General features: G+C 39.5%; 1 protein-coding gene across 5 annotated transcripts in view; it reads left to right on the forward strand.

The window, feature by feature from the left end:
• Positions 1-27,451, forward strand: part of IMMP2L (inner mitochondrial membrane peptidase subunit 2) — an 861,474-nt gene that overhangs the window by 703,610 nt on the left and 130,413 nt on the right. For all 5 annotated transcript variants that reach the window (XM_044992961.1, XM_044992979.1, XM_044992971.1 and 2 more), the window contains exon 5: positions 8,330-8,432. In XM_044992961.1, the coding sequence (XP_044848896.1) occupies positions 8,330-8,432 (103 nt within the window). The remainder of the gene's footprint in view (positions 1-8,329; positions 8,433-27,451) is intronic.

Consider the following 27,451-nt stretch of genomic DNA (forward strand, 5'->3'; position numbering starts at 1 on the left):
TTGTAACCTGAAGAACGAGTTAATTACTAGATTAACAAATATTGAGTTAGTAATTATTTAAGCTAGTTGTATTCCTAAGAATTCACTGAGACATAATATAAACTTTCAGTTAAATGCTTTGTAACTTAGAGCTCACAAAGCGGTGAAGATTTCAGGAAAATGTGGACAATTGTAACAATATTAATTCTGCAAATAATGCAAGTTCTCTTCTAAGAAGTCAGAATGAAAGCTCATTCAATGGACTTTTTGTAATACATGTCAAAGAGAGAGCACAAAAACAATTGTGCCTCAAGTGCTTTATATCTTAATTACTTGAGGGGTTTTTTTTGAGAGAGAGACAGAGCTATTGCTCTACAGTCATCCATTTTTTAGAGACAGTTTCTATCATAATTATCCACCTTTTATTTGTACGGCAGTGAATGTAGAAACTGCATTGCACTTCCCTGCAGAAGTTTGCTGGAAAAATGTGCTTGACTCTGCACCTTCTTTTTCTGCTTGGAAATGCTGTTGTAAGTTGGTGACTCTGCCTAGCGTGATTATATGAAAAGACAAATGGGGAATTGTTTTCTTTCACTATATCTGCCCAAAATGCTTAGCTAGTGAAATGTATGAATGGTGTTTTGATGTATTTGGAGAGAGAGCCTCATCAACTGTCCAGTACAAGTGGTCTCCTCACTGTTACTTATACCAAAGGACTATTTAATTTCCATGAAGTTCATATGAGAAAGCAGCACAGTCAACAATTAATTGACTAATTTTAGTTGTAGGAAATGTGCTAGACTTAAGGAGATGGTGGTGGCGATGCAGGGGTCAGAGGGGAAAAATATGCCTACAATTTGTTTTTGCTCTTCTTAAGAAATCTGAAATCCTTCTTGACAAAAGTAATAAAAACTAACACCTGTCATTAACTAAATGTGGGTTTCTGAACTCTGTAGCTCAGCTTGCTTGCAGGAATGATGTATTGATTTGTTGCACAGTAATTCAACAGTGAAATTATATTGAAAATTAAAAACAGCATTAAGTAATAGATGATCCAGTTTACACTAGCATGAGTTTACTGTTATAACGTGTTGTTAATGAAAGGTACAAATAAACTTTATTCCAAATTTTGGTTTTTCAAACAGTCAAAACCACTTGGGAGGTTGAAAAAGGAACATTAGAACAAGACCAGTGTTTGCCCTCTCTATGAATAGAAACAGAAGACTGTTTCAGTAAACACTGGGGAGGGAGAAGTCCTTCTGAATCCTTTCACTGAGGCAGCATCTTCAGGAGCGAAGTGATCCATGAAAAATTAGATCCTGTTTCCTGTGAATTCAGCTAGCTTGGCAGCAGACTGAAACTTTGTCAGCAGCGTTGGAGGCAACCTACCTTATTAGATAGGAAAGTAACTATAAAGTGTAGACTCAGGTTCACATTTTATTATTTTATTTGGTATTGTAAACATTTGCTTCCACCACATTCTTGTTTCTAGTTAAGTCTGTATTCCTTCTTAAACCAACTTCTTGTTTTATGATAAGTCTCACAAGTGCTGTGTATTATACAAGAGTGGTGGTTTAAGGTAAAACTAGTAAACTGGGTACACTGCTCCTTTGGGGCAGAGGATTTGGGAGTTCTGTGAGTAGCCAATGTCAGGAACTGGATATCACAGAGGAATTATTTAAGACTGGGGTGCACCTATTGTTAACCTTTCAGGCAAAGATAAGGCTGGAATAATCCAGAGGAGAGTGCTTAAGAGGCTGAAAGGCTGGTGATGTTAGGCAGTTGACACTCAGCCAGGCACAGGCAAGATTCCCTCATGCTGGAGGCAGGGAGTAACAAGGGGACCTCAGCCCTGGGTACCCCAAGAACCGTGACATCATTATCCTCATTCATTTTTTTGTTTTTTGCTTCTCAGTATGAGAATTTTGCATATTATTTCCTTTTAATGACTACAATATCCATAATCCTCTTACATACAGAAGCAAAGATTTTTTTCTGGCTTATTTTAGGAGCAGAAATACTTATGCACTGAATTGTTAGAAGTAAAAAGAAAGACCAACTATTACTCCTATAATCTGTAACAGCTTCCGTAGGTGCCAACTCCATGGGTGCTCTGGGGCTGGAACACCCACTGGCTGCCTCCATCAGCACCTCCCCCTCCTTCCCTGTGCTTCCTGTCCACCGCAATCAGCTGTTTTGCGATGTGTAGGAGGCTGGTGGGGGGCGGGAAGAGCGAGGATGTTATTTAACACTTGTATCAATGATCAGGAAAACAACATAAAATAATAAAAAACATAAAGTTTGCAGATGACACCCAAATTGGGGGAGTGGTAAATAATGAAGAGGGCAGGTCACTCATTCAGAGAATCTGGATCACTTGGTAAACTGGGCACAAGCAAACAATATGTGTTTTAATATGGCAAAATGTATAATCTTAGGAACAAAGAATGTAGGTTATACTTAAGGATGGAAGACTCTATGCTGGAAAGCAGTGAATTTGAAAAAGATTTGGCGGTTGTGGTGGATAATCAGCTGAACGTGAGCATACAGTGTGATACAGGAGCCAAAAGGCCTAATGTGATCCTTGGAGGCATAATGGGAATCTTGAGGAGTAGAGAGATTATTTTACCTGAAATACAGTGTTCAGTTCTGGTGCCCATAATTCAGAAAGAGAAGAGCCACGAGGATGATTAAAGGATTATAAAACATGCCTTATAGCAATAGACTGAAGGAGCTCAATCTGTTAAGTTTAACAAAGAGGTTAAGGGCTGACTTCATTATAGTCTGTAAGTAACTACATGGGGAACAAATATGTAATAACGGGCTCTTCAGTGTAGCAGAAAAAAGTATACTATGATCCAACAGCTGGAAGTTGAAGCTAGACAAATTAAGACGGGAAATACAGTGTAAATTTTTAACTGAGAGAGTATCCACGATGGCCCCTTCTGACCTGGAATCTATGAACTACAAATGAAGTCTTTGAGTGCCATTTGCCACTCCCCCCCACCTCCCTGAGTATTTGCATGAAGTTTTCCTTCCATTTTGGTGACACTCCCCCTCTCTCTCATGAAGATAATTTGGGGAAATATAGGAGGAAGAATAGGAAAGAAATAAAGAGGAGCACTTCTGTAAAAGTGAGCTGCACTGGAAGATGTCCTTGAGTAGAGGATGTTGCTCTGACTGGAGCTGGGAAAATATTGAATAATATGGTTTGTTGCTTCATGCTCTTTTGGGTTCTTTCTATGAATGTTTGAACAATCAAATTTTATTAGCAAAAAAATTCATATGGGAGTTAGTATGATCTGGCCCAGGATTTGGGCTACAATGACATCAAGAATAGTAGTATCTTTGCCTTGTTCGATACTTCCGGTACCTCATTCACTGCATACTCACCAGCCTACATATTGAATGAAGCAGAGTTTGTGACAATCATAACATGCGATTATATAATTAATGACAATATTGCACTGCATGCAGACAAGAGGGTAGAGTTAAAATATTACTGCAGGCTTTATCAAGTCCCTAAGCTCTCCAGGTAAAAATCACCCATGTGCAGAGGGCCAGCCCAAAATCTGTAGAATACGTTAGTCTCTCACTTTCAAAACAGAATTTAAGTAGGACTTAAGTGATCTCCTAAGTCTGTGGAATAGAAAATAGATGTTAAATAATTTTGACAAGTTGACAACTTCTCTGGGCTTACATTTTGAAATTCTTCATTAAAACATGTTCTTCTGTAGTATTTTATAAAAGTATTATTGAAACAGAGCAGGGGAGCTGCTCAAGCCATTTAACTTATTTCCTAAGAGAATTCTTAATAGCATGAAAATATCTCTGTTGTTGTCTCAAATACGTTTTGGTAAGTACAACCTTATAGCTTTGAGGAAGTTTAGCTGTGTCACATTCATAAAGCAGAATAAATCATGGGTAGAATTGCAAAATGCCACAGTGTATACATATGGCAGAATTTGGGGCGTAAAAGATATATCTATTTACCAGCTCAAGACATTTTTTGGATCTGTTAAATTATATGATTCATTAACTGAATTTTGGAAACTAATCTTTAATCAGGCCAGGCTCTGATTATGTATGTCTCTGAGTCCATTTTCAAAGAAGTGGGTTCTTACCCTGTCAACATTAGAAGAACTGCAGAAGGAACTTCCATGGAAAATAGTTCTCCCAGAGTCACTCTGTTAGCTGCCCACAAAACTATTTTAAAGTGGGATTGTTTTGGGTTTGCAATTTGTAAAATAAATAATTAATGCTTATCGTTACTTCCTACTTGCTTCCAAGCAATCTAAAGCCTGCCTAGAGTTATGTAGCCATTTTCAGTGTATCTCTTGTCACATTGTAGGTAGCTGGAAATGTGAATTAAAATTAGATGAAAAATGCAATGTGGCTTGATGAATCAATAGTGACTGAAAAGCAAATTGAAGTTAATTGCCCAATTCACTTTTTTGGTCAAGTGACAGAATCTGAGTATGAAAGAACCTTTAATTTATATATTTATAGGCTTTTCCCCAGAACACTGTAGTATCTCAGAACATCACAAACAGTAATTATCCTCATAACATCCTTGTAAAATAGAGATGTATGATTGCCTCCATTTTACCTATGGGAAACTGAGGTCACAAAAGAGATTAAGTTACTTGTCCAAGGTTGCAGAGGAAAGTCTGTGCAAAAGCCAGGAATAATCTTCAGATCTCCTTAGCCTTAACCAGATCCAGTGCATTGACTAGAAAAAAACAACCTTTCTCCCCAAAATAAAATTATTGACCTAAGATCAGAAGTAAACATGAATCAGTCTGTACCATCATACTCTATTACACCTCAACTTGAATATATTTAACTTATCTAACTACGCTTTAATATTCTTTCCCTATTTTGGCTTTTGTTCCTTCTTCACTGTTGTTAACATTAATTGTGTTTAGTATATGGCCACAATTTCACTGTTTTAGTGAAGACTGAGACAAAATTGCCATTAAACACGTCAGCCTTCTTGACATCATCTGCTATTAGTTCTCCTTCCCTGCTAAGTAGAGGGTCTACACTTCCCTTTGTCTTTCTCTTGCTCCTAATGTTGCTTTTGTTGTTGCTTTTTATGTCCCTTGCTACATGTAACTCATTTTGTGCCTTTGTGATTTTTGTCCTACATGCTTGTACTGTTCTTTTGTACTATTCTTATCACTTTGTCCATGTTTCTGCTTTATGTAGACCTTCTTTTTGATTTTCAGGTAATTAAAGAGATCTGATGCAGCCATATTGGCCTCTTACTATTTTTCCATCTTTCCTTTGCATCAGGATAGTTTTCATGTACATTTATATAAATTTTGAATATACATGTATTACATAATGCATTTAGAATAAATGAAACATGATTTGACAAATAAAATACATATTTATTAATCGAAAAGTGATGCCTCTTTTCTTGCCTTTCCTCACCCTCCATTTTCACAGTCCCTTTTCTTTCCTTCCATATATCAGATCTTTTTATCTTTTTTCCTTCTTTCTCTTCACTGTGTCTCAATTTTTCTAAGACAGCCATTTCTGTGGTATTTAGGAGCTAAATGCAAAGCTTCACTAGCCATGGCCCTTCCCTATAAACACTTAAATGTGGAAGAAACTTCACACCCGAGTAAAGTTACTTCTCTGTATGGGTATTTGTACAATAATACAAAACCTCATGTTTAATTTGCAAATAAAGCAAAAAGTGTGTGGTTAGGGTTGCCAAGTGTCCGGATTTTGACTGGACTACCCTGTTGAAAAGGGACCCTGGCAGCTCTGGTCAGCACTGCCGACCAGGCTGTTTAAAGCCCGGTCGGTGGTGCTGCAGGGCTAAGGCAGGCTAGCCCTACCTGTCCTGGCATCACACTGCGCCCTGGAAGTGGCCAGCAGGTCCGGCTCCTAGGTGGGGGAGGGAGTGCACGGCTCCACACTCCATTGGCTGGGAACCATGGCCAATGAGAGCTGGGGGGCGGTCCCTGCAGGCAAGAGCAGCGCGTGGAGCCTCCTGCCCCCCACACTGAGGAGCCAGACCCGCTGGATGCTTCCAGGGAGCAGCACGGAGCCAGGACAGACAGGGAGCCTCCCTTAGCCCTGCTGCACCACTGACCAGGAGCCACCTGGGGTATGCTTATGCCTCAACCTCCAGCCCTGAGCCCCCCCCAAACCCAGAGCCCCCTCCCACACCCTGAACTCCTCATCCTCGGCTCCACCCCAGGGCCCACATTCCCAGCCCAGAACCTGTACCCCTCCTGTACCCCAACCCCCTGCCTCAACCCGCAGCCCCTACCCGCACTCCAAATCCCTCAGCCCCACCCCCCAGCCTGGCGCTACCTTACCTTAGACCTTAGTCCAGCCCATGCTTTGTTGCACATTGGGCTACCCCACATTTGCCATCCTTGCCTGTCAACTGCCCTTCTCTCCAAATCTTCCCATTTCATGTTGAAGTGCTTGATGTAGTTCAGAATGGTTCATTTCCATGTTATTTGCGGTCTTCCTCTCTTTTTTCTTGCATTTTCTGGTTTCCATTCTAGGGCAATATTTGGTAAGCGTTCTTTTTCCATTCTCAACACATGTCCCAGCCACTGATGTCTTCTTTTGTAGATTATTTGTGAGAGGGTGCCTTGTCCAGTAAATTTTCTGACTTCTTCATTCGTCTTCCTATATCTATATGTTATTCCCAATATTCTTCTCAGATATTTGTGATGAAATGCATCCAGCTTTTGCGTATGTTTCTTGGTAAGTTGCTATGTCTCACTGCTCTATGTTGGCAGTAACAATTGCTTTGTACACATTCAGTTTTGCCTTGAGGGAGATGTTTTTGAGTTGCCAGATGGTTTTGAGTCTTCCAAATGCAGCGTTTGCCTTCCCAATTCTTCTTCTTATTTCCTCGGAACTAATACTATCTTGGCTGACGGTACTTCCAAGATACATACAATTGTCTACCTTCTCCAGTTTCTCTTCTTCAATTTTGATTCTGTCCCTATAGTCCCCATTAACATGACTTTACATTTCTTTGCATTGCATCTCAAACGTATCTTCTCCATTACTACTTTTACTTGGTTTGTACATTTTTGTAGTCTGTTTGCATCTTCACTGCTAAGAGCGATGTCGTCAGTAAAGTCTAGATCAAATAGCCTGGAATTGTTCCATTTTAGGCCATATTTATCACTGTCATATTGTTTTAATCCATAGTCAATGACTAGCATAAACAAAAAAGGAGACAAGATGGACCCCTGCCTTACACTTGATGCTGAATGGCTGCTCCCTCATCCCCAGCCCTACCCCCAGAGCCTGCACCCCCAGCTGGAGCCCTCACCCCCTCCCACACCCTATTCCCCTACCCCAGCCCAGTAAAAGTGAGCGAGGGTGGGGGAGAGCGAGCCACCGAAGGAGGGAGAATGTAGTGGGAGGGGGCAGGGCCTCAGGGAAGGGGCAGGGCTAGGGTGTTTGGTTTTGTGCAATTAGAAAGTTGGTACTGGGCCAGTTGGAATTGTGAAAGATGTTGAAAATTGATGTTAAATTCCATGAATAAAATGAAACAATTTTTTGTATTCAGGTTTATGTTCTCATACAAAAGAGTAACATGGTAGTAACAAAAAAGTAACCATCTAGTAACATGGTATTTTCTAGTCTCATTCTGGGGCACTGGTTCAGTACTGATTTGCAGCAAAGAGTGATCTCTCTTGAACCACATGAATCACTTCCTGCAGCATTTGGGCTTCCCTAACCCTAAACCTAAAGGACTGCCCAACTCAATCCTGTTTAACTTATGAAATCTGAGATCATACCCAAGGTCATATGACTGCAGGAGTCTAAATGCTAAATCTGCGACCAGCGCAGAGCTGTCTGGCTATTTTTGCTAAATGAGGTGGTGCAAACATTGCACTGCACATAGGAAATTTGCCTTAAAATATCTTCATATTTAAGTACAACATATGATCACCTGAATTTTACTGGCGTGAAAATGTGATGCTTCAAAGATTTCATTCTAATGATTATGGAAAAAAGTCAATTACATGCTAAGTCATACATTACTGTACATGTCTTTTGTTTCTTGCGGTGTTAGAGTATTTGCAAAAAGAAAACATGTTTAATAAAGAAGGACCTAATACTGGAAACACTAGCACATATGTTTAATTCTTCTCATGTAATTGGCATTCTTCTCATGTAAGTGGTACTACTCACAAGTGGTAAAATTCTGCATGCTTTAGCTGTTTTCAGGATCAGGCCCCAAGGTAATAAATAACAGGATTTTCTTCACAAAAATGTTTTATATTTATTTAATTTTTTTCACTCGTATGTGTATATATATTTTTACACTGCTAATTGTTTTGCATCTGTCTTTTAGAACCATTGGGTACAAAAACAAGTATGTGAAAGTTCCGCATGGCCATATATGGGTGGAAGGTGATCACCACGGGCACAGCTTTGACAGTAATGCTTTTGGCCCGGTAAGTGACATTCACTATGTATCACTTTATGTTTGCAGTTGGAGAGCAATAGTATCTGATGGGTTACTCAGATAATACAGCAAGTATTCATTTCCTGTATTAGCAATCATGATTTTAGAGAGAATCCATGCACCTTGAAATGTTTCTTCTAATCAAGATGGAGGGACAGATCTTGCTCCATTCTCTTTGCACTACCTAAGTGGCAAAAATAACAGAGATTGACTTTAACTCCCTTGCAAGAAGCAGAGGGAAGAAAAATTTTTTTGGAGGGGGGCAGTTTTGAGGGATGGGGGCAGCTGATAGATCTGTTGCCAGCTGATGCAACTTTGAGTGCCTCCCTACCAGCAGTTCTCTCCTACTTTGGAGCCAGTGCTTCAACAGAATCAGTGGGCTGTAATGATGCACAGCAAATGTTAATTGATAAATCAATATGTTGAAGAAAGTATGAAGTAATGGACACTTTGTCTGTCTAATCAGTTCTCAGTGTAAGAGGAAAAAAACTCACCCTAAATGGTAAGTGTCTCCAGTTGCATACAAGTATTTACAAAACAAAAGCTAAAAACTCAGATTTAGACTGCTAAAAGTATACACCTGGTCTCTGTGGAAAGACAGGATATCTTTTTCAGGGTTTTAGTTTTTGGCTTTTTTTTTAATTGCTCACTTTGTCTGACATACAGAAATTTAGGCTCATCGTCTCTGCATTCTGCCCTGGAAATATTAATCATTTTTCTCATGTTATACATGCAGTTTTGTTTATCTATTTACTTAGAGATGATTCTGTTCTAAAATGATATAATGACTGGTTGTCATGGGAAATTCATGCCGGATTCTGCTACCCTTATTCAAGTTCTGTTAGCACTTTACATCTGAAGTAGGGCCATTGAATTTAATTAGACTAATCATGGAGTAGATACTGCTCAACTTAAGTGAGGGTGGCAGAGTTTGGCCCCAGATAATCTACCTCCAATAACGTGATGTGAAGAGAAAAACATAAGAGTATCTAAGATTCAAAGACCCCCTACCTGACTGGACCAGTGTGTTGCTATTGCCCTAATCTCTTTCACATTCCTTATAGTTTGTCTCACTATCTGCTTCAAGGGCCACATCACCTCTGATTTTTTTATTCTCCCTTTCTGCTCTGTCATTTTTTTGACAGTTAATTTTAGAGTTCCTCTTTCTTTTTTTTCTGTGCCACTAGATTTTTTTTCACTTGACCCCATGTTTGTCTCTCCCTTTCTGTATTGTTACCGGGTGTCTTTTTATCCACAGTCTCTCTCTGTGCACCCAGGATACCCACAATCCCATCCTCACCGTTTTCCTCTTACTTCTAGTATTTTGTCATGGTAGCCTCACCAGTGTAAAACTACTCTGAAATCTTTAGGCCTTGTGTTCACTAGGAAAAAGGTGTGTTCTTAACTTGTATTAGCTAGCACATGTTAAACAACATGTGGTAAAATCCTAGTGAAAACAAGGCAGTTAGTAGTTTTCACATGAGTTAGTAGGTCAAGGTACACCCTAGGCTCCCCCATTGTGTTTAACTACACCTGCTAATGCATGTGAAAATTATAAGATGCCTTTTCTCTGGGATTTACCTCATGTTTGTTACAATAAGTTAAGTTCCCACCTCTTTTCCGAGTGAATAGGCACCATCAGAGAACTACTGTGACAACTTTTGACAATGCAAGCTTTCTAGCATTCCACAAAGATGATCTTGGGATATACGTATAGAATCATTTTAAAAGTTTGTATTGGTTGTGTTAAATTTTGAGTAAGTATCAAATGTAAACAGATATTTTTCTTCAGATTTAAATTATAGCGGCAGTTGAAAATATAAAGGAAAGGGTGGCAAGCATGCTCTTGTGGGAGGAAATTAGCTATGAGGATTGACTAAAATCATAAATATATACATCTGCAGAAAAAAGATGAAAAGCAGGCTTAGGGATGCTTTGGCTCCTATTGACTAATGTTTCACCTACATGTGTTTTGGTTATGGAGGCAGACTTACATATGTTATGAACAGATTGGCATATCACAATGTCCATTCCTCTGCCTGACCAATTCTTGCAGGATACTGAATATATTAGGATTGTACTCTCAAGACATTCAGAGGCATATTCGTCTTTATTTTAATATCTTTTCTCTCATAAGAATTGAACAGTCAGTCAGAATGAAAAGGCTGCACAATGGCAAGAAAGGAACCCAGTGTCCTTGTTTTGTTGTAATAGAGGTCACTCCAGAGAGTAGTTAGAATGTTATCTGTGTCACACTCTAATTTGGAGGAACCAATGCATTTTCCTGGGTCAAAAGGGCCCAGTACAAAAAATTATCTTTAAGGTAGATTACATTTTAGCGCTATTTACTTTGATGCTATTCTTTTAATTACAATAATAAAAAAAAGCTTATATACTATAGATAAAGTCAGACATAGTTATGTTTTGTGGATGATCATAATAAATTAAGTGGGGCATATATGGAATTACGGAATAACAGATTGAGAACAGATGTTAGAAATCATTTTTTCACTTGGAGAATAATGTGTAATGGCTTAATGGACTAGGTGATAAGACAAAAATACTGGGATCATTCAAGGGCTAATTTATATGTCATCTTTGGGGGTTATGAATCCTAAAATGTGAATGAGCTTTGACAGATGATAATCATTATATAGTTTCTAAAACATTTTATCCATGATATCCTTTGGTCTTTTTGTATCTATCTGATTTTAGTACGACCAAGATCAGAATCTCAAGGCATATATAGATAATTTTCTCAAGTTTATACATTAAAATAGATTTTTTTAACTGTAGTAAAAATATATTGCAAAAAAAAGTCAAGGGAGCCTCAAAATGGCTTTATAGGTCCTTTCTGTCTAGTAGATACTTTTTCTGACTTCAGTGTAAGCATTAATTTAATTCAAACACCATCATATCTATCAACTGTGCTGAATTAGTAACATTGTATAGTATTGCTGGCCAACTACTGATTTAAATGTTAATTTAATCCAGCATGCAGGGAAGTTATTTAAGTAATGCGGTTATTGAATTTTGTTATTTAAAGAACTGCTTTGTGCAGCATAGACAAAGGCACTGCATTGTTGTTGTTTTGATACTGCCTGGTTCAATCTGAGGTTTTATCTACACTGCCCCTCAGTTTGGACTACAAGAATATGAATAGCAGTACGCACCGAAGTGCTTAGCTGTAACACTCCACATAGACTCTGAAGGTGTTAACTAAAAGTTATCGTTTGTGGAGGATTATATTAATGTGAACTAGGAACCTTTTAGTTTGTGCCTGCAATCCACACAGGGGAATTACAGCACAGCACTTTGGTATGCACCGCTATTCACAACTCCACAGTCTGAACTGTGGGGCGTAAGTTTTGCAAGTCATGTCTGCCATTTATAATGGCTGAAAACAGCTATTTTAAATGTCAGGCAATAACCATGAAAAGAACTTAATGATCCTTGCCTCCTTTGCTTTGTTTTTTAATTTAAGGGATGAAAAAAATTACACATAGAATGATTTTAGTTCAATTAGCTGGACTGCGTTAGTGATATCACTTCAATGAGCCAGTTCTCTGTTTTCAAGCTTTTAGGAGTGTAAAGCCAAACATTTATTATATCACCTTATTCTGGTTTAATTGGAATATTACAGAGACGTAATAATGCAGTTTTGGATGATATATGGTTTTGCTTTTAAGAGACTGCTTTATGTTTTTAATTCCAGTAATGCTCCTATTTAGTTGTGAGTTCATCTAAGAAATGTTTCTTGGGAAAGAATTGTGGCAGTAGTAGTACACAGTAGTAATAACAAATTCTTTCAAATTAAATAAAGACCTTGAGGATACCAGGATTCATTTTGTAAATGTACTATTTCTATAGCTACTACTTTACTTTTCAGAATGTTTCCCAGCTTGGGATCTGAAAGTGCTTTACACAATTAAAGCCTGATAGAATGCCCATTGAAGTTAATGGTACTTGTTCAATTGACTTTCATAATGAGCCTACACATAGATAGCATCACAGAGACTTGTGTGATAATACGCATGACTGGAATCAGGGGCGGCTCTAGCCATTTCGCCGCCCCAAGCACAGCGGCATGCCGCGGGGGGGGGGCTCTGCCGGTCTCCGGTCCCGCGGCTCCGGTGGACCTCCCGCAGACGTGCCTGCGGAGGGTCCGCTGATCCCACGGCTCTGGTGGCCCTCCTGCAGGCGTGCCTGCGGATGCTCCACCAAAGCCACGGGACCAGCAGACCCTCCGCAGGCACACCTGCGGGAGGTCCACCGGAGCCACCTGCCACCCTCCCGGCGACCGGCAGAGTGTCCCCCGCGGCATGCCGCCCCAAGCACGCCCTTGTCGTGCTGGGGCCTGGAGCCACCCCTGACTGGAATATTGGTGTAGAAGGGTACAGCTTGCTCGGGAAGGACAGACAGGGGAAAAAGGAAGGAAGTGTTGCCTTGTATATTAAAAAATGTATACACTTGGACTGAGGTTGAGATGGAAATAGGAGACAGACTTGTTGAAAGTCTCTGGGAAAGGATAAAAGAGGTAAAAAAACCATGGTCATGGTAGGGGTCTACTACAGACCACCTAACCAGGAAGAAGAGATGAATGAGGCTTTTTAAAAAAACAATTAACAAAATCATCCAAAGCATAGGACTTCAGGTAATGGGGGACTTCAACTACTCAGACATCTGTTGGGAAAATAGCATGGCACAGATTATCCAACAAGTTCTTCAAATATATTGTAGAAAATTTTTTATTTCAGAAGGTGGAGGAAGCTATTTTGGGGAGAGGCTGTTCTAGATTTGATTTGGACAAATAGGGAGGAACTGGTTGAGAATTTGAAAGTGGAAGGCAGCTTGGGTGAAAGTGATCATGAAATGGTAGAGTTGATGATTCTAAGGAATGGTAAGAGAGAGAACAGCAAAATAAAGACAGTGGATTTCAAGAAAGCAGACTTCAGCAAACTCAGGGAATTGGTAGATAAGATCCCATGGGAAGCAAGTCTAAGGGGAAAAACAATTAAAGACAGTTGGTAGTTTTTCAAAGAGACAGTATTAAGGGCAAAAGAGGAAACTATTCCATTGTGTAGGAAAGATAGGAAGTATGGCAAGAGACCACCCTGGCTTAACCAGGAGATCTTCAATGATCTAAAAATAAAAAAAAGTCCTACAAAAAGTAGAAACTAAGTCAAATTACAAAGGATGAATATAAACAAATAACCCAAGGATGTAGGAACAAAATTTGGAAGGCCAAGGCACAAAACAAGATCAAACTAGCTAGAGACATAAAGGGTAACAAGAAAACATTCTACAAATACATTAGAAGCAAGAGGAAGACTAAGTACAGGGTAGGTCCGTTACTCAATGGGCGGAGGGGGAGGAATAATAACAGAAAATGTGGAAATGGCAGAGGTGCTTAATGATTTCTTTGTTTTAGTTTTCACCAAGAAGATTGGTGGTGATTGGATGTCTAATATAGTGAATGTCTGTGAAAATTAGGTAGGATGGGAGGCTAAAATAGTAAAAGAAGAAGTTAAAAATTACTTAGACAAGTTAAGTATCAGAGGGGTAGCCGTGTTAGTCTGGATCTGTAAAAGCAGCAAAGAGTCCTGTGGCACCTTATAGACTAACAGACGTATTGGAGCATGAGCTTTTGTGGGTGAATACCCACTTTGTCGGATGCATGTAGTGGAAATTTCCAGAGGCAGATATAAATATGCAAGCAAGAATCAGGCTAGAGATAACGAGATTAGTTCAATCAGGGAGGAGGAGGCCCTCTTCTAGCAGTTGAGGTGTGAACACCAAGGGAGGAGAAAGTGCTTTTGTAGTTTGCTAGCCATTCACAGTCTTTGTTTAGGAAGATAGTTTTCCTGAGCAGCAACAACAGAAGCAGGCACTGAAGTTATTCACGGGGGATCTGCGCTGATGGGCCCGGCTGGCATATCGGGGCCAGGGCACCACTCCACCCTCAGGCGCCCAGCTCCATGGTGCCCACAAAGCTCTACCTGCATTATTGTCTTCTATATTTCTGCACATGCCTGTGTGTGTGTGTGTCTGAGGGCATATCCCATGGTACTTTCTGTTGAGATCCTCTATGATTATTTTCCTAGTCAATTGTGTGTTCTTTGGGGAGAATTGTGTGAAGGAATGGGAGATCTATGAGCAATTGAATGATTTAGCCAGCAATCTCACTGCAAAGTAGGTGGGTTCCAAACCGAGTTAAACTGGAGTCCAGGTTCTAACCCACGTCCTAACTGAGTAAACTAACTCAGCCTTAAAACACCTTCAAATCCAGGTGCAGGGTTGAGCTAAACCCCAGGTAAGAGCCTGGGTTAACTGCAGTGAAGACATACCCCCCAGTCATATTTTCAACATGACACTACTATTCCTCTAATGTGCCTACTTTCTAAAACCTAATCCAGTTGGACTGGGATCTGACCTCAGTATATTTTTATTTACCGTAGATTTTAAATATGTAAACTGCAAATGAGTAGATTAGGACAACTGTAAAGACTAACATCTTTAACATTGTAAACACCAGTGATTGTCCAAGTAAACAGTGCTGTGATGCAAGTTCATAGGGGAACCTGTCTGAAATGCACTTTCTTGTCTTCCTTCCTTCCTGTTCCTTCTTCTTTCAACTGCATCCATCTGTGGATTAGAAAACACAATAAAGATTTTTAGAAAGAGATGATTCAAAACGATTGAATATGCTAAATTTAATTATTTGGATTTTCATTTCAAAGGAAAGTCATCAACTCTTTGGGCCATATGATGGAGAGAAGACTTAACTGTTAATCCTCTCTGGCCAGATTTGTGTTGATTTAGTATCTTACTTGACAAGTGAGAAGTTTCACAGCATGAATAAAGGTGACAGAATCTGGCCATGTATAATTTGCTTAGTAAATTGACTCAAAATATTTACTCCTGTAATGATAAAATCTAAAACCTGATAGAGACAGAGGAGCAATTCATGCTCTCTGGTAAAGGAAATATTCTAGCCCAGAGGTTTTCAGACTGTGAGGATGACCTTCCTAGGGATGCTTGACCTCTTCAAGGAAGGTTCAAGCAACCTCAGGGAAAACTGAGGGAAAGTACTACTGTTGTTGTTACTGCTTATGTCTTAGCAAAAGTACAACCCCATGTTTGCTAAGACAAAAGTGTAATTGATCTTGATTATGGTTTTGCCATATATATCTTCTTTAATTGGAAGAACTGCAGAGCCATTTAGAAGCTATATACTGGTGTAAAGATCACTTCATCAGCCCTGAAATGCAGCTGTTTGTACGGTAAAGGTGGCAATTCTTTAACAGCACACAGCAGCACTGCACAATCATAGAATCTCAGGGTTGGAAGGGACCTCAGGAGGTCATCTAGTCCAACCCCCTGCTCAAAGCAGGACCAAACCCAACTATAGTGAAGTGCACTGAGTTCAGATGGAATTGCGAAGGGAATGTATGCAGGCAGAATGTAATCTCTCCAAATGGAATTTTGCCAGACATTTGAAGTGGATGGTGCCCCAAAGTAGATGAGGAGGGATTGGGATCATCTGGTCCCCCATACTATATAGTAAGGAATAATATGTTACTACAAATGGGTATTGCAGCAGATACACAGTCTTTCTGCTCCTGGTGCTTCTTCTGGATTTGTGCTCATCTATGCTACTCCCAATTTACGACTGTGCCTACAGAGCACAATTGAACCACTAGGAAAAAGTGTGTCTCCTACACTTCTTTCTGCAGCTCCTAGAACTGAAGTTAGAAGGTGGTTCCAGAAATTAGTTCACTGCAGGGCCAGTGCAAGGAAGTTTCGCACCCTAGGCGATACTTCCACCTTGCGCCACCCCCCCACCCAGTAACCCTGCACCCCCGCGGCAGCTAACCCAGCCCCCACCCGTGGAGCCCGCCACCCACCTTTGCCCGGGGAACCCCCCCCGCAGCAGCTACCCCCCCTCTGCAGCTAACCCTGCTCGGGGAGATACTCCCCTCTGCGGCAGCTAACCCCGCCTGGGGAGACTCCCTCCCCCTGCGGCAGTTAACCCCGCCTGGGGAGCCCGCCCCAGCTCACCTCTGCTCCGCCTCCTCCGCTGAGTATCCTGGTGCCACTCTAATTCTCTTCCCCTCCCAGGCTTGCGGCGCCGATTGGAGGAGAATTAGAGCGGGGGCTGTGTGCTTAGCGGAGGAGGTGGAGTGGAGGTGAGCTGGGGCGGGGAGCGGTTCCCCTGTGCACCCCCGTCTCCTCGCGCCAGCTCATCTACACTCCACCTCCTCACCTGAGTGGGCTTTTAGGCGCCCCTAACCACTAGGCACCCTAGGCGGCTGCCTAGTTTGCCTAAATGGTTGCACTGGCCCTGGTTCACTGTAACATCAAGTAGTGTCTCTGATATACTATAAAAGAAATTTTGAACAGAATGCATAAATATACTGCCAGTGATTTCCCATTATGTTTATATTGGCCCTTGAATGAAGATACAAAAGCAAAATTCTCTATCAGAAAAAGAATTTTGTGTATGGAGGGTGAGTTGACAATAGAGACTGTGGTATGTGTGCACAGCCTGAAATTATTGTAAAAGTCTATGATAGATAAAGTGTACAGTACATTATGCATTATGACTGTGAAGCTAAATATGCCTGGAAGGATACATATGCTTGTCCCTGTTTGGAAAATATTACATGAGAGATTCAAAGTGGGATTGAGAGTTGTCTATTAAGAGTGACAAGTCATTGCAGGAGATGCTAGAGGGGATCCCTTGATGGGAAGGTTCTGTGGCCTCATTGTCCATTAAAATTATCATGGCTAACTAAACTTGCAGTACAGAGAATAGAGCAGATGTTTTCAAGTTAAGTCCAAAGCGATTGAAGTTACAAAGGGCTCTCACAAAATCGGGTGACTGGGAAACAAAATGGCAGATGAAATTCAAGGTTGATAAATGCGAAGTAATGCACACTGGAAAACATGATCCCAGCTATATATACAAAATGATTGGATTTAAATTAGCTGTTACCACTCAAGAAGGAGATCTTGGAGTCATTATGGATAGTTCTCTGAAAACATCCACTCAATGTGTCGAAAATCTAACAGAATGTTAGGAACCATTAGGAAAGAGATAAATAATAAGACAAAAATATCATAATGCCACTATATAAATCTATGGCATGGCTATACCTTGAATATTACATGCAGTTCTGCTCGCCCCATCTCAAAAATGATATATTAGAATAGGAAAAGGTACAGAAAAGGGCAACAAAAATGATTAAAGGTATGGAACAGATTCCATATGAGGAGGGATTAGAAGGTTTGAGACTTTTTAGCTGGGAAAAGAGGTAACTAAAAAAAATATGATAGAGGTATATAAAATTATGAATTATGGAGAAAGTGAATAAGGAAGTGTTGTTTACTCCTTCACATAACACTAAAACTAGGAGTCACCTAATGAAATTAATAGGCAGCAGGTTTAAAACAACCACAATGCACAATCAACCTGTAGAACTCCTTGCCAGCTGGTGTTGTGAAGGCCAAAACTATAACGGTGTTCAAAAAAGTTAGATGAGGTCATGGAGGATAGGTCCATCAGTTGCTATTAGCCAACATGGTCAAGGATGCAATCCCTTGCTCTGGGTCTCCCTAGCCTCTGACTGCAAGAAGCTGGAAGTGGATGACAGGGAATGGCTCACTTGATGATTGCCCTATTCTGTTCATTCCCTCTGAAGCACTTGTAATTGACCACTTTTGGAAGACAGGATACTGGGCTAGATGCACCATTGGTCTGACCCAGTATGGCCATTATGTTCTTAAACACAGCAGCCTGGTGAATGTCTAGGAGGGGGAGCTTTACCTGAGCTGTGACAATGTAAATCAGGATTCTGTTAAATCACTGGATCTCCATTGGTGTAAAACCAGTGTAAGGTAGACCTTGTATCTGTAATTAAATAGTTTGACCAGATCTACCTCCAAATTTGGAAGATACCTGTAACCTATGTATACCACACAGTTCTGTATCAGTTTTCTTTGCTTATCTATATTTCTCAGTACTCAAAATATAGTTTGAAATGCTCTTTAATTTGATAAATCGTTCTCCAGGATCTACAACATTATATCCCCTTCTACATGGCTCCTAAAGTGATCCTGTTTCAGTAGAAATAGAACTTTTCTATGGCTTCACGCTATGGTATTTTGACCATGCTGATGTTCCTAGCAAGATATACTTGCACTTAATTTAGAAACTCATTGAACCTACATTTTGGGGATTATTTTCCTTTTCTGGGCATGGAGAGTATCTATAGCTCCATCACTACTAACTCAAATGCAGTTCTCAGTTTTGGTGATTGCAGCCCTATAAAGAATTATTTTTGACCAGATTTTATTTTCAGATAGGAGAAATGTTACCATGTTGTGGGTTTCTCAGTCTTAAGGCAGACATTGAGTCCATTTAATCTCAATGCCTTGTGCAAATCACTAGTAGTCATGTAGAGTGGCCATCTTTGTTGGACAAAAATAAGGAAAAAAACCACATGAAAAATAAGGGATGACACTTTATTTTAAGGGACATTTTAAGGAAATACCATTTTCCATAGCATACCATCTATATTTTTTTCTTGTGTGTGCTTTTCTACTATCCTCAAGTATACATTGCTATCATCATAAGCTTCAATTTAATGTTTAAAATAGTACTTATACTGAAATGTATTAAAACTCATAATATCTTTGATTTTTTAAAAAAACCAATTCGTGAAACTCCTTACATCTACAATTTGAAATTAACTTTAATTTCAAGCTCAGCCTTAACAGAATCAATATTTAGCAGGTTTCTGCAATCTCTCCAGGTATGTTTACACACAAAAAATATTTGTTTCCTCAGCTGCATTTGAGGTAAGAATGGACAGTGTAAATTCCTCAAGTTTTAAGAAATTAGGAGAAGGAGCTGGCTATCATGTTTCAAAGCCCACTCCTTCTCCTGCACACAGTATTCACTGAGCCTTCTTTGGGATAAATCATACTAGTGCCCATATGTGGCAAGCATGTACTGTTTATTTAGCCACTAAAGAACCATTCCCTTTCCAGAAGTTTTCTTATTTCTTCTTAGCATTTCCTTATCTATGTTACAAGTACAAAAGCAGAGGACTGTAGTGGAGAAATTTTTGAATAAGTAATATGTTTTAACAAAATCTCAAATAAGAAGCCACATCCATGATTTTTGTTTCAGGTGTGCAATTCAAAGCAGTCTTAGGACAATGCGAAAGGAAAATCTTTTTTTAAAGCTTTGTGGTTAGTTTTTGTTAAAAGATTGGTTTCTTCAGACTGAATTCTACACTGCATTGCTTAGTGATGCTCTGCAAAGATTTGATTCAGCCTTCACTTACTTATGTGACTTACAATGAAATAAGGGAGTCTAGGGATAGCCCTTAAAATAAGGGACAGGTGGTCACCCTAAGAGACAAATCAGTAAAATAAAAAGCAGTTCCTTGAAGTAAGGGCTGGGTGGTCACCCTATGTCATGTTGTCAGAAATGTATATTTAATGACAGTGGGTTAAAAGCAAAACATTAGTGAAATATGTGGTCCACTGTTAATATAGAATTAGCAATGTTAATAGTTGTATAAATTGTGTTTCTTTTAAAGGAATGAGAAAAAATGTTCCCAAATATGAACAAATTGGCTTAATGTAGGGAGAATTGGTGGTAATACAATACTTTCATTCAACTTTTTTTTCTGAGCAAGAATATTGATGCAAACAGTCTTGCAAAGTTCTTTCTGTAATGGTTTGTGTGATTTAAAATTATGATATATAGTGGTTGCCCTCAATGTTTTTTCCATTCTGAAAGGTTCTATTGGGAGAAAATTGCTGGAACCTCTTCTGTACATCACAGAGATGTTGTGAGGATAAATGCATTAATCTTTGTTGTGAGGCACTCTCACACTATGATTGTAGGAGCCATTTAAGATAGAGCAGGTAACATTCCTGAAAATGACAGAAGAAACTTAATATGTTTGACTGTGATACTAGATGATAAAAAAAATTGCTATTAAGTGTGAGCAAGTTTGGAAGAAAAGAGGGAAGGAAGAATTTGACTGATCCTTCATGCTTGCTGACAGAATTTCCAGTTTGAGGAGCCATGACCAAACCATTTGGAAAGCTGTATAAACCACAGTAGTTCAGAGATGAATTCATTCACTCCTGATAAAAGGTTTAAGGTTTTACATGTATAGTATTTTCTAGGAAACAGCAGGAACAGGTTTAAGTTTGAAAAACTGAAAGATTTTGTAAGCAATGTTGCTTCTTGTAAAATCCATCTGAAGTGCTGTTGATGTTACTGTGTTCATGTATATCCAAACATACCAGATGGGCTGTGTTCAGTGTATTGATGCTTTATGCCCAGATTACTGAGGTTTCACAGGCCTGTTTTTAGTTAAGTGTTAATTACTTTATAAGATTATGTTCTTTCTTGTTTATAAAGTATCACATACAACTATGTTGCAGTACAGATAAGTAACAATGAAAAATAAACATTCCTCTGACATACAAAGATACTTATTTTATGTGTTGTGAAAAAACAGCTTTTTGTGTTGGAAAAGGTTATTAAACTGATCATACTGTTCAATTAATTCATTGCCCAGGGGACTCCAAGGAAAAAATGTCACAGCCAGTGCTTAATTGGTAATGAAAGTGGTGCCAAGGCTCAAGCAATGATTTAATTTTAAATTTTAAACTTGTTATGACATTGAATGTGTGGCAGTTACTGTAATTAACAACACGTTCAGTCATAAAAAAGTTTATTTGAAAGAGTAGCTTACTGTACATATTAGTATTTAGATGTTCACAACCACATATTTTACCAGAGATATAACCAAGGTGGGGCGAGCAGGACAGCCACAGGGTGCAAAGCCGGTGGGGAGAGGACATGCAGCTGTCCCCCAGCGTTTGAAACAAGACAATCACTATGCTCTGGAATGAATTCGCACAGGAAAATGAAAAAAGACAAAAGCACCCTATATCCTCTGGGTGAACATTTTTTTCACAAAGAGATCGCTCCATATCTGACCTCTTATCCTCATCTTCAAAGAAAACCTGCACAATACCTTCAAAAGACGAGTCTGGGAATTAGTCATAACTTTGCTAGGCACTGAATATCATGGACTTAATAAAGACACTAGTTTTATGGCTCATCACAACAATCTGTAACTTATTAACCCTCCTTTGTCCTACAGCTGTAGAAGTGTTAGCTGTCCACTTCACCTTGAATGGTCTGTTGCGACATGTGCTAATTCCTTATGCTAAACAATCTGTTCCACCTTGTATTTAGCTCTTACACACTGAATATCTTTCCCAGTCTTGAAGAAGAGCTCTGTGTATGCTTGAAAGCTTGTTTCTTTCACCAACTGAGTTTGGTCCAATAAAAGATGTTACCTCACCCGCCTTGTGTTGCTAACATTGTTTATAGCTATTTTTGTTCATTTGGCCTCAGGACTTTCAGTGCTTACAAATTAACCTTTGTCAGAGATTTCAAATAAATGTAATTTTCAGTGAGGGGATCATCTCATTCAGTCATGCCAAAAATTCTCACTGTCCAATCAGGGAAACAGCAAGAGGTTTAAAACTCTGACGACCCTTGAGAGCTACCAATGAGTGCTGTGTTCAATCATAAAACTGGGAATCTTATTTTATCGAGGTTCTTGTGGGATTAAACTTGTTCATATTGTGGACCACATTTTAGAAGTGTACTCCTCCCCTCCCATTTATGGTCACGTACCACTCTGTGACAACAGCACTTCCTTACCTTCCTTACTAGTGTCTTTATTACCTGGAAGTATTTAATGTATGTTTAGCTGCCTTTTAATGCAATTTAGCATTTGGACTCCTAGAAGAGAACCTCTCTACAGATCACTAACATATACTCTCTACAACTGTTTGATAACCACAGGTATATAGCATTTATTTCTGAGCTTGGCACATTGCAGGATTTTGAAATATAAAATTGCATTGCTCTAATTACTAACTTTCTTTCTTCCTTCATCCACTTCAGTTCCAATGTGATTTTAGTGAGCATTGTCTTGAAAACCACTAGTAGTAGCACTATGTATGAGAACTGTAGCTTTATACCCTCTGGAAGCAGGAGAGCCACCTTACACGTGGTATGGAGCAGGAGCTGGTTATCCTTGTGGGTTTGTGAGATATCAGCTGCTGAAGTCCCATCAGATTGAAATGAGGGGGAGGGGGAGAACCAAGATGATATAAAAATTATGTGATTTTAAGGTTTAATATTCCTCAACCTACTGGGCTAGAATCCCTGCGGAGGCTACTACAAATATGCTAAGGCCAGTACTGCTGCTGGACTAGTAATTAGAAAGAGAAAAAAAAGACATTTTGCTATCACGTGTCATGACAGATAATATAAATTGGTGGAAGTGGCATGCCCAGTTATATTAATAGTGAAAATCTGTTTGTTCATGACAATCAAAACAAAAAAAGGGATCCTTCAAATTCATATAACGGTAAAAGTGATTTATCTAGTATTTCCTTAAGGAGACACTCCATTGCATTTCTTAATAGTAGAGTAAATGATCCCTATAATCATTGCTTTCCACCCTTTGGAGTAGAGTATGCTAAGTGGTACTTCCGCCATATTGCACCTTTTTGGAATTTATTAAACACTTTTAATGTATGGATTCCAGACATGTTCTTTGTAGAATATAGCTTTTTGATTGGCATGTAGCCAAGTCAAAAAGTTGAAGAGCTATAGGTTTCCACAATGTTGCTAGCACACTCAGGTTCCACTGTAGTTAAGCTAGTTGAAAATTTTGAAGTAGGACTGAAAGCTCACCACATACAATGCTAGCAGTTTAGAGCATTCAGTTTTGTGTTGTGCCAGGGAAGATTGATATATTTTGTTTTAATACCAAGGGTTAGTTATATAGCTTAAAACTTCAGATAACTGCATTTTTCTAAGATTGGGATTTGTATAATTTAGGTGCCAAAATGATAGACTGCTGGTCTGCTCTATAGCAGATTTGAAACTAGTATCTAACATTGATTTTTGGTCATGTACATGCTATATCTAATATAAGACAGGAAGCATAAGATAAAAACAAGGTGTAGTATACTGAAAGAAGAGTAGAATCAGAAAAAGTAACTGTCTACAAAATTTCCTAAAACTCTTTCTTGGAAAGTTTGACCTATATGGCTTGGATTTCTGTGATAGCTAACTTCAAATCTCACTGACAGGCATCTTTGTGGAACAGTTTTTACATGATGAAGAACTGTTTTTCACAATTTGCTAGGTTGATGCAGTTCAGAATCTTGTTCCAAACTCTCTGGTTGATTTTATCTGCCTTTTGGATTTTAACTGACAAAAAAGTAGTGTTCAGTGTAACCTTTTGGCCAACAACACAGATTTTTTTTTTCTTGGCATTTGAAAATGCCTCTTGTTCTCACCAAGAGATGATAGCTGCAGAGGCTATGAATGCAGAAGGATTTAGGTCTTTGGGAATTCAGTAGGAGGAGTATCAGTATGAGCAGGATGGATTTAGGCAGTGTGACAAAGTTCCTCCTCTACCTTGGTGGGTCCTGCACTTATTGGCTGATTTGCTTGCCTCACAGATTCACCATGTGGGTCGGGAAACAGCCCAGAGACCTCCCCCTCTGGTAGAAGCCACAGTCCAGGTCAATTCCTCCTGTGTCTTATCAGGAGTTGGGAGGTTTGGGGGGAACCCGGGCCCGCCCTCTACTCTGGGTTCCAGCCCAGGGCCCTGTGGACTACAGCTGTCTAGAGTGCCTCCTGGTACAGCTGTGTAACAGCTACAACTCCCTGGGCTACTTCCCCATGGCCTCCTCCCAACACCTTCTTCATCCTCACCACAGGACCTTTCTCCTGGTGCCTGACAATGCTTGTACTCCTCAGTCTTCCACCAATATGTCTTCTCACTCTCAGCTCCTCGTGCCTTTTGCTCCCAGCTCCTTGCATGCATGCCACAAACTGAAGTGAGGTCGTTTTTAAACTCAGGTGCCCTGATTAGCTAGCCTGTCCTAATTGATTCTAGCAGTTTCTTAATTGCCTCCAGGTGTTTTAATTGTCCTGCCTGTCTTAATTGGTTCTAGCAGGTTCCTGATTACTCTAGTGCAGCCCCTGCTCTGGTCACTCAAGGAACAGAAAATTACTCATCCAATGACCAGTATATTTGCCCTCTACCAGACTCCTGTACCCCACTGGTCTGGGTCTGTCACAGCAGGTATATTAAGAGAAAGCTACCTGATTCCAAGCACTTCATGCCAGTGATGTATTGATGATTTTTGAAATGCAGATGGTCTAGTTCACCCACTGAAATGAAAATTTTAAAAACGAATTCCTGGATTGGGGCAAATTGCAGGCTATATGTGTTATGGTGATCCATAAAGCCCTCACAAACAGCTCCAGTTGACACAGTAGCTCACAATGAATGGAAAAGCAGGAGGAGGAGGAAAATAGATGCCATGGAAAGAAGATAAATTACTGGAAGTTTTGAAGTCCAAATACAACCCTTTGGAAACTAGCTAGTCCCTGACTAGGTGTCAACTGGATACTTCCAAGTTTGCTGGGTGGCCACTTGTGTACATCATGACCTGTCTAATTTTCACTTTTATAGCAAATTGTAGCAAGCCACTGGAGGAGGGGATGAAGTGTTCTGACAGCTGGCTGAGGGAACTGTGTGGCAGGCTGGGAGGTGGAAGAGAGCCTGCTGGAAGGAGAAAGGAGGGAATAACAGCTGACTGGAAGCCAGGGTTCCTGCTTGTTGGGGATAGGAAGGAAGTGAGAAGAGTACTCAAACTGAAGGGGAGCGTGAAAGTATACTTTAGTACTTTAAGATAAGCGTATGTGTGGTTCTCCTTCCCAAACTCTACAAATTTGTAACATTGATGCAATGTAGATATATTTTTAGTGCCAAAGAATAAAACTTTTCCTGCTTTCTTTCCCTGTATCTTTCAATTTCACATACTCTTTTTTTTATTTTTAGTCTTCGTATATTGTATTAGGAACTTTGTTGCTTGCATTCAGATCAGTTAAAAGTGTCTTCTAAAGGGACTTTGCTCTTTACATCTAAGTAATGTGAAGCCTAGTCTTTTAGTTCCATTATACTCTCAGGTGCTTTGTGATGGCTAATACAGGGCAACCTGGTAACTTGTACAAAGGATTCTTCAACCTGAAGGTACGAGGACACTTGCAGCTGACCTGAAAACAATACAACTTCTTTGTTGAAGGAAATAATGCAGAGATAAGAAATCAGAGTACTGTTCTTTTAAAAAAATAAATGTAGCAGAGCTGTGCTTCTCTGACTGCCACTTTCTCACCTTTCTGTCCACTAATGATCTTTCAGTCCAGGAGTAATCATGACCTAATATCTCCTTTAGTTCATGTAGATTTCCATCTGTACTCCTGTCTTCGCTCTCATAGCACTGCTCTCATTCCTTTCATGCTCATCCATGTACTTACTCCGATACAGTCATGTTCCCCAAAACCCATTCAACTCCAAACCTAGATCTCCACATACAGCTTAAAGCCAAAATTTATATCCTTGCACAGGTGCCACTTTCAAACTGAAATGCACCAGAATTGCCATGCACATTTGGAATATAGGCACAAATGTCAACATCAGCTTCTAGATGGTGATCAATTATATTGTGAAGATCACTATGTTCATACTGCACAGTGACGGATAAAAGCTCCCTGTTGCTAAAAACATTGTACTTTTTCTATTTAGCTGTACTTTGCTCTTTGATATAATAAAAGTTCAACTGGAAGTTCCTTTCCCATACTCAAAATCTGTTTCCAAATACACTTGTGGCCTAACAATATGTAGATAGAGCCCTGCACAGATACAAAATTTGTATCCACATCTGATCCACACAAATAGTCTGCGAATATCCGTGGACATAAAACAGACATCCATGGATTTGCAGGGCACTACATGTAGGCAGTGGTGAACTGTTACATGGTTTCATTGTTCTTTGCTGACTACTGTCTATTCTACTTGGATTATCTCAAACAAGTAAAAGTTACTTAATCAAACAAGTGCAGAAAAATTAAATTATACTTAATTGGTGGAGTAATTGTTGAGAAGATGTCTGTATTCCCTAAATTCATTTATTGCTGTTGAGATTTTTTGAAAGGAAGTGTAGGTTCTGTGATTACCATTTTTCAGTTTTACATTGACTTTCAAAATATCCATTGTGTTTAGAGGTTGAGGCCAGGAGCTTAGTAGGATTCAAAAACAGAGTAGATATTTTAGATGGGTAATGAGAACATCCACAATTAGAGAGGATAAAACAATTTTTAGGAGGAATAGAATCATCATGCTTCATGGTATAAGCTAATCACTGACCTATCTAGGTTAGAAAGAATTTTCCCTTATTTACAGGACATTGCATAGTGGTCCATTATGGGCTTTCTTGCACCTTCCTCTTAAACCACTGTCACAATACCTATGAGATGCAGAACTATTTGGTATAATAATAAGGTACATTAGTAGGAAGTTCATTTAACAAAGTAACTTTCAGTTAAAGATGTACTATACCAATATATTAAATAACTGAGACAACCATTCTGCTGCAGTAATGTATTGCATTTGCATTAGTAACCTAGATGGAATTCTTATTTCTTAAGTGATAAAGAAATGCAGAATAGATCGCTACATCTTAAAGCTGCCTCTTTAAAGAAATAAGAGAGATAAAAAAATCACTTGATCATTTAATATATGCATTTATACTTGGGCATTCATGGCAATCCTTATTTTACTACACTGTTACAAGGTGCACTGTGACAGACTCAGACCAGTGGGGTACAAGAGTCTGGTAGAAGGCAAATATACTGGCCACTGGATGAACAACTTTCTGTTCCCTGAGTGACCAGAGCAGGGGCTGCCCTAGAGCAATCAGGAACCTGCTAGAACCAATTAAGACAGGCAAGCTAATCAAGACACCTGGAGCCAATTAAGAACTTTCTAGAATCAATTATGGCAGGCAGGCTAATTAGGACACCTGGTTTAA

The sequence above is a fragment of the Mauremys mutica genome, chromosome 1 (genome assembly GCF_020497125.1).
Source record: "Mauremys mutica isolate MM-2020 ecotype Southern chromosome 1, ASM2049712v1, whole genome shotgun sequence".
In the NCBI taxonomy this organism is placed as follows: domain Eukaryota; kingdom Metazoa; phylum Chordata; order Testudines; family Geoemydidae; genus Mauremys; species Mauremys mutica.